Source organism: Agelaius phoeniceus, chromosome 19, assembly GCF_051311805.1.
Source record: "Agelaius phoeniceus isolate bAgePho1 chromosome 19, bAgePho1.hap1, whole genome shotgun sequence".
Classification (NCBI taxonomy): domain Eukaryota; kingdom Metazoa; phylum Chordata; class Aves; order Passeriformes; family Icteridae; genus Agelaius; species Agelaius phoeniceus.
In genome coordinates this window covers 13052363-13059746 of record NC_135283.1, presented here as the reverse complement: position 1 = coordinate 13059746, position 7384 = coordinate 13052363, and the positions used below count along the sequence as shown (strand labels likewise).

Below are 7384 nucleotides of genomic sequence, written 5' to 3'. Positions count from 1 at the left end.
CGGTGCTGCCAAGGCCTCATGGCCATGCCTGTGCCACATGGGGCTGGCAGGTGGCATGGGGCAGTGTCTGCCTCCTGCTGTCCCCCTGGGGAGCTGGCACCAAGTCCCTCTGCAGGAAGATGCTTCTGGCATTTTCTGCTGTTTGCTTTTTCTGACCTGAATTCAGCCACTGCCACTTGCAGCCTCCATGTGGATGGAGCCATGGGGTGCTGCCACGGGGGCAGCAAAGCAGCCCTGGCACCCAGCACCAGGTGCCACAGGTGCCCAGGAGCAGAGCCTGGGGACAGCAATGCAGCCCTGGCACCCAGCAGGTCCCTGAGGGGCAGCAAAAGGGGCGGCTCAATCTGGGGGACAGCATCTGCTGTCCCCAGCCTGCACAGCAATGGACACACAAAAGCCTCACACCAACTTTTATTGTCACTGAAACACAAATCTCCACGAGCTCCCTGCCCGTGTGAGGGCAGCCCCAGCCCTCACAGGAGGTGTCCCTTGCCAAAGGCCAGCTCAGCCCTGCAGTGCCCTGCAGCCAGGCCAGCTCAGAGCTGTGCCATTCCCAGGGGGTTCCCCACTGCTCCCATCCAGGGGAAGGATCCCATCCTCTAGACTGAAGGCACACAAATCAGGAGCTGAGCTGTCCTTGTGCCACTCAACGGGCAGCCCTTGGCACGCTGCCCTCAGTGGGTCAAGGCTCCTTCCATTCGCTGCTCTTGGCCGGTGCTGCTTCCCTTCCCAGCAGGAACGGGCTCCAGGACAGCTCTGGGTAAGGCTTTGCAGAAGGATTCTGAGGGAAATGTGCTTGTCAGGTGCAGGAACCCACCCAGCTGTGCCCGTGGTGCCCCTCGTGCTGCTGAGGGCACGGAACTCGTGAGAGGCAGGGCTGGGGCTGAGCCTGCCCAGCACAGCTGTGGAGGGAGGCAGGGGCAGGGCAGCACAGCCAGGCAGGGCTGCACAGGGTGCAGGGAGGCACAGCCCGCTGCCACCCCCACAAGGAAAGTGCTCCCCTGGCTCCATTGGCACAAATGCTGGCTCAGGACACGCCTTGGGAGCCCACGGGTTTGGTGAGAACCTTTGGCAACGGGGCTCGAGGCCCCAGCTCCGCTTCTGGCTGGCAAAATTTATAGCAGACATGGGGAGAAACAGTGTCCTTTCAAAAACACCCCGAGGGAAAGCTTTATCAGACAGAGCTCAGCAGAAACCACTGCCACAAGGCAGGTTTCATTTTCACTTTGGGATGTGGGACAGGGAGCACCCCTGGCACCGAGTGAAGGGCCTAAAACCCACACGGGGTGTTTGTGCCACAGGCTGTGGCAGTGACAGGCAAGGACAGTAAATATTCAGTAATTGAGGAGAGCCAAAGGAAACACAATGGGAAACATACTGGAAACAACAGACTGAAGTACTAAAGTCTGCAGCTGTCAGCATAAAGAAACAGCTTTGCTGTAATGTCAGAGAATCACAGAATGCTTTGGGTTGGGAGGGACCTTAAAGCCCATCCCATTCCACCCCCTGCCATGGCAGGGACACCTTCCACTATCCCAGGTTGCTCCAAGGTCTGGCCAACCTGGCCCTGGACAATTCCAGGGATCCAGGGGCAGCCCCAGCTGCTCTGGGCACCCTGTGCCAGGGCCTCACCTACCTCCCAGGGAAGAATTCCTTCCCGATATCTCATGAAGAAGGAAACTTTGGGCAGTGGCTGTGAAATACCCTGACTCAGAGCAGCTGTGCTCTGAGACCTGGGGCAGTCCATTTTCTATAAAAATGGAATAAAATCATGCCAGCCAGTGTATCCTATCAAACCAGAAAAGGTCAGAGACAAGACTTTGAGGTGACCGGTCCTTCCTTGCTGACAAAGCAGACACCTGCCCTGCAATCCCAACGGTCTGCAGTTTTATTTTTGGCAGATTATAATTAAAATGGCTTTTATGGCTTTAAAAAGAAGCCACGAAGCTGCATGTTTGGTTGAAGCAGAGAGCTGTGCTCTGGGTGAGGGCACAGTGGCCTTGGCCCTGCTCTGCCACCTGCCCACCAACACCTCTGGGCAGCCTTGGCTCCCCCGAGTGCTCTCGTTTCTCACCAGCACTGGTAAGAAAGTTCTGGTTGCTAACCAGTCCAGTCCCAGAGGCAGAATAAAAAGTCCTTGTTAAAACCTAGAAAAGCTTGTTTCTAACAAAATCAAATCCAAACACAGTTCCTGGGTCGATGCCTTTCTCTCAGGTTCCACCACCCATGCAACGGAACTTCCCCTACAGAGCAATTGAATTCCTCCTCCATTCCACACCTTCCAGTCTTCTCAGGAGCCTTGACGAGCTATTCCTCCATTTCTTTCTTGAACATTTCTCCCTGTGCACATCCTTCCTGCCCTTCCCTTCCGTCGCACCCTGTTCCTCTCAGCTATTTTCGGAAGGCAAAGACATCCCGTGTCCTCAGGCCCTTCTTGCCTTCGCTTCCTGGTGCAGGAGGAGACTCTTCCACCAGCCCCCCGTAGGGGCAGCTCTCGGACTCTGGGTGGTGCCCAGAGCACTCCACGGCAGGGATGAAGCCGCTGTCCCACATGCCTGTCCCACACAGCTTGCAGAGGTCGTGCAGGCTGCAGGGGATGCGGGGCAGCAGGTGGAACTGGTAGAGCAGACTCCTGGCCTGGAGGGACAGAGAGGGAAAAGTCACCCCCCAGCCCTCACCAGGGACCAACACGCAGGCCTGGGGTGGCCTCCCACCCCGTCCTCCTGTTTGGCTGCCTGGGCTTCAGCAAAGGTGTGTCCTGCCAAGCACCTGAGGGGTACCCAAGGCCCTGGGGACAGTGGCAGGTCACAGGGGCTGCCACACACACACACCACAGCTCATCCCGTGGCCCCAGTCGCTGCCAGCTGAAAGGGAATGGGCACCACGGCACAGCCCTGGCTCCACTCCCCTGAGCAGCTTACCCAAACAAGGGTTATCCCAACCACACTGCCCCTCCCAGGCACTTAACAGCCACCTCCTCCTGCTGCAAATCCCTTTCCAGGCAAACAGCAGCATCCCACCCAGGCAGCCTCAGGGATACAGGAGGTGCAAGGCTGAAGCAGCAGTCCCTGGGTTTCTGAATACTCTGACTCATCTCTGGAGCTTGTCCCACACGGGCTCCTGGGCATTTACCTTCCTGAGTACGAGCTCCCCGTTCATGTGCATGGCCAGGTTGCTGAAATGCAGCAGCATCTGGTCAGTGGGCAGCTGCTGCTCGATGACGTCGTCCCCGTAAATCACCACGATGGCCACGCAGATGAAGAGGTGGAAATAGTCTGTCTGCAATGGGAACACAGGGGCTGCTGTACAGCAGGTGGAGGCAGAGCTATGGCTTCACCTCCACCCTCCACAAGCAGGTCCTTGGTGAGAGATTTTGCTCCCTTCAGTTCTGCCCAGTGCTGAGAATGTGAGTTACTGGGGACTTCTGAACCACAGCTGAGCCAAAGCCTCTCTCCTTCACAGCAAAGCAGCAAGGTCTGCACCAGGGTTTGCACCACAGAGCAGATTTTTGGGAAGACATTTCCCAGCTGTGTAAGAGAAGCCTGAACTTCAGAGGTGGGTGTTCAGCACTTCCTGAAACACCTCCATGTGAATCCCAGACATCCCCAAGGAGGAGAGGCAAGCAGGGCTCCATCCTCCTGCTACACAGATAGACCTCTGCCATAATCCCAGACCCAGTTTTGGCTGCGAAGAGCCTTTCTGGAGACCCTCAGGGCTGAGGCTGAGCACTCAGGCAGGACTCAGTGCCGTGCTCTGTGTGACAGACCTGGTAGTGAGCCCAGCAGGCCTCCCACATGCGCAGCGCCTCGGCCTCGGGGAACTCCCTCTTGAAGCAGAGCAGGATCCAGCGGTGGCAGAAGAGCATCTGCAGCCCGTCCTCCCCCAGGGCACACAGGTGCTGGTGGAAGCGGGGGTGCATCAGCCGCAGCAGCTCGCGCAGGTACAGCTGCAAGGGACAGCAAGAGACACACGGGGCTGCAGAGCTGCAGAGCTCTTCTCTCTCTCAGCTGCCACTCCACAAGGAGGAGGGGTGTGACTGCCTCTGGAGTGCCTCAGGATCAATTCCACCCACCAGGTATTCCCATAGAATCACAGAAAATCCTGAATTGGAATTGATCCACAAGGATCATCAAAGTGCGGCTCCCAGCCCTGCACATGGCAACCCCAAGGATCACCCCAAGGGTGTAGTGGCTCTGGAGTGTGATTTGGCATGCTGGACCCCCCAGCCCAGGAACTGGGGGCTGACGGGAGCCCAGCACTCAGCCTCACCAGCTGCTTCTCCATGTCCTCATCCCGGGGGGAGCTGATGAAGATCGTGTTCTGCATCAACCCAACAAAGCACCAGAAGGTATCAGACTCATCCAGGACCTCTGCCAGGAGTGGGGCAACCAGGTCAGACATGCCCTGGGAGTAGCCAATGGCTGGGTTAAACACTGCATAGTTCAGCAAGATCCTCCTGGAGCAGAGACACAAATGCAGAGGGGACAGGTGAGGGCAGGTGACAGCATCATCTCAGGGACACAGGGCCTCATGGGAGGTGCTATAACACAGACTGGGAAACCCTGCTGCAAACCCCAGTCCTGTGGCATAGACTTCTGGAAAAGGTTTGGCATTCACAGACAGCAAAATATAAACAGAAAATGAGAATTTTAAAAGATTAGGAGGACAGAAATAAATGGCCCATGGGAAAGGACAGATGATGCCCAACACATCCATAAAACTCCAAGCCATGCTGTTGGATGAAACCCAACTCTTCTGAGGTCACACCTTTACAAGTCACACTGTCATGGAGCAGACTCTGGTGTGCTTGTCCTCTCCCCACCAGGAGCACCACAGACCCAAGCACCTGCCCACAGCCCTACCACAGCACCTTTGCTGTGCCTGTGTGTGCAGGGAGGCTCAGGGATGGGAGCAGGGTTATAGGGCAGAGAAGGGAGCTACAGCAGCAGTGGGAGAAGGGGAAGGCCCTGCTGCTGCATCCCGTGGCTGCAGAGGCACGGTGGGTGCTGTGCAGCGTTCCCAGGCAGCCTGGGCTGGGAATGTTGAGCAGGACATGGTGTTTAGGAGACTGGAATCAGCCCCTTCACCTCATGGTCTCCACGTTTGGGTTGCCCTCCCCTCGGAAGAACTGGTTGCTGCGGTCGGTCCTCACGACGTCCTTGTCCACCGTGAACTGCACCTGGCGCCAGAAATCCTTCTGCTTATCTGGAGTCATGGAGAGCCTGGAAACCACGCAACAGCATGGGGCAGCCAAGAGAGGAGTGTGATCGCCACAATCAACAAAAAGCCTCATTTCAGTCTTAGCTTGCAGAGAAAAACTATTCCTGTGCTGAGTTTCCTCAGCACCTGGAAAACAGACCAGCAGGTCTGCCCAGAACAGTGGATTGTCTGTCCCAGGGGATTACTGGAAGGAGCCTCCAGGGTTATAAACAGGATGAGATGATGTGTTCGCTGCAATAAACACTTCAGAAGCATCAGACTCTGTTCTCCACTGCCCCTTGGAACTCAGCACACCAGAACTCACCACTCTGGTTTGATTGTCTCCTGATTATCAACAGTACTGTGTCCCTCCAGCTTCAGTGTACCCATCTCCATTTAACAACACACAAATCTTGCATTAACAACCTTCTGGAACTACACAACCCTTCTCATCCCTTATTTTTATGTACATTTTATTCATAAAGAAATGTAAGATCCCAATTTCACCTTCAGTGTTCTAACCTGAGCCTTGCCTGTGAGGTTTTCTCTGCGTGGTTCTGATGAGGCTGCTCCCAAAACCCAGGTAAGGAAATGTCTGAGCTCTGTGGCATTGGCTCCAGAGCCTCAGCAGTGCCCAGCACCTCCTTCCCCATCCCTCCCACTCCTCTCCTCCAGCCTCTCCTCATGCAAAGGATGCAGAGACTGAGGTGTCACTGTGATGCCCAGCCCAAGGAAGATGAGCAGGGGAGGATGGTGATGGTCTGTTACCTTTTCTCCTGGATCTCAAAGTATTCTTTCCTCTTCTGCAGCCTCAGTGCCTCTCTCTCTTCAGAGGTGGACTCGTAGCTGTAGTAGTGCAGCAGAAAGGGCCACACCTCCCCACGGATGGAAATATCAATCCCACCAAAGAAAATGGCCTGGAAGAAGGAGCAAAAGTTATGGCTGGTACAGTTTCAGCATTCCCAAAACCAGCAACAGGCAACTGCCCGCTGCTGTGCTTTGGTGCCTCTGCAGCTCTTTCCTGACAAGTGACGCCTTGATTCAAGCTCCTGCAATTTGCACATGTTTAGAGGGAAAGTGCTGGCCCTCTATTCCCAGACCAGACACAAATCAGGCTCATTTCAATGTCAATAACCACCCCCGGAGAGGCTCTATGATTAACGTGTCGTTCTCATGTCACGGCTTAATCCCAAATCCTGGAGACTGCACTGCACTGCAAACTTCTGTCTCAGGGCCCAGCCCCGAGCTCCCCTCAGCCCTGTTATTTCATACAGCAATCTCAGTTCATACAATCTCAGCTATTTCAACCATCCCAGCTCTTTCAGCAATCTCCAGTGCTCTCTGTGCCTTGGTCACACATTCTGCAAACACAGCAGGCACCGGGCACTTTGGTTTATTGATTCCAAGCGGCAGCAGAAGTGGGACAGCTCCTCTGTCAGAGAAATGCTCCCCCACCACAGAGTCACAGAGCTGTGAGGGCTGGAAGGGACTCTGGAGATACCCAGTCCAAAGGCAGGGTCACCTAGAGCAGGTGATGCAGGAACATGTCCAGGTGGGAATCCAGTCCCACAGCAAGAGCTCCAGCCAAGGCTTCACTCAGGTCTCCATCCTCCCAAAAGCCCAGCTCTTGTCCCTGGCAGGAACACAAACTCCTGCAGCTGCCCTGGGGTCTGGCACTCAGCACAGGAGAGAGCACAGAGAGCCCCTCACCTTCCTGAGCCTGTGCTCCTGTTCCTCACACAGGAGAGAGCACAGAGAGCCCCTCACCTTCCTGAGCCTGTGCTCACCTTCCTGAGCCTGCACTCACCTTCCTGAGCCTGCACTCACCTTCCTGAGCCTGCACTCACCTTCCTGAGCCTGCACTCACCTTCCTGAGCCTGTACTCCTCCTCCACCTGGCCGGCCTCGTTGAGGTGCTGCAGCCAGGCTGCCACGTCCAGGCGCTGCTGGCAGTTCTCCTCGGGGTGGGTCTCTGAGGAGGGCAGCTTGGGCCGGCGGATGGAGAACTGCATGCAGGTTTTCTCATCTGCAAGCTGCTGAGGGCGAGAGCAAAGCACAGCTGCAGCAGGAGCCAGCGAGAGCAGCACAGTGTGAGACCCAGAGCAGGGAAACCTCTGCGTGGTTCGTGTAGGATTAAGCACTGAGGAGCTGCACTTGGGAAGGTTTTGTTGGTTTTTTCTTTTTCT

The 7384-nt window shown here is 55.9% G+C and overlaps 1 protein-coding gene across 3 annotated transcripts in view; it reads right to left on the bottom strand.

Annotated features, from left to right (window-relative positions):
- Nucleotides 1-396: 396 nt before the first annotated feature.
- TBC1D16 (TBC1 domain family member 16) overlaps nt 397-7384 on the bottom strand; it is a 30948-nt gene continuing 23960 nt past the window's right edge. For 2 of the 3 annotated variants that reach the window (XM_054645123.2, XM_077188100.1), the window contains 7 exons: nt 7067-7234; nt 5968-6116; nt 5088-5222; nt 4270-4456; nt 3767-3946; nt 3133-3279; nt 397-2637 (listed from right to left, as the gene is read on the bottom strand). In XM_054645123.2, coding sequence (XP_054501098.2) covers nt 2392-2637; nt 3133-3279; nt 3767-3946; nt 4270-4456; nt 5088-5222; nt 5968-6116; nt 7067-7234 — 1212 coding nt within the window. In that variant the 3' untranslated portion in view covers nt 397-2391. The remainder of the gene's footprint in view (nt 2638-3132; nt 3280-3766; nt 3947-4269; nt 4457-5087; nt 5223-5967; nt 6117-7066; nt 7235-7384) is intronic. The other variant, XM_054645124.2, reaches the window with a different exon arrangement.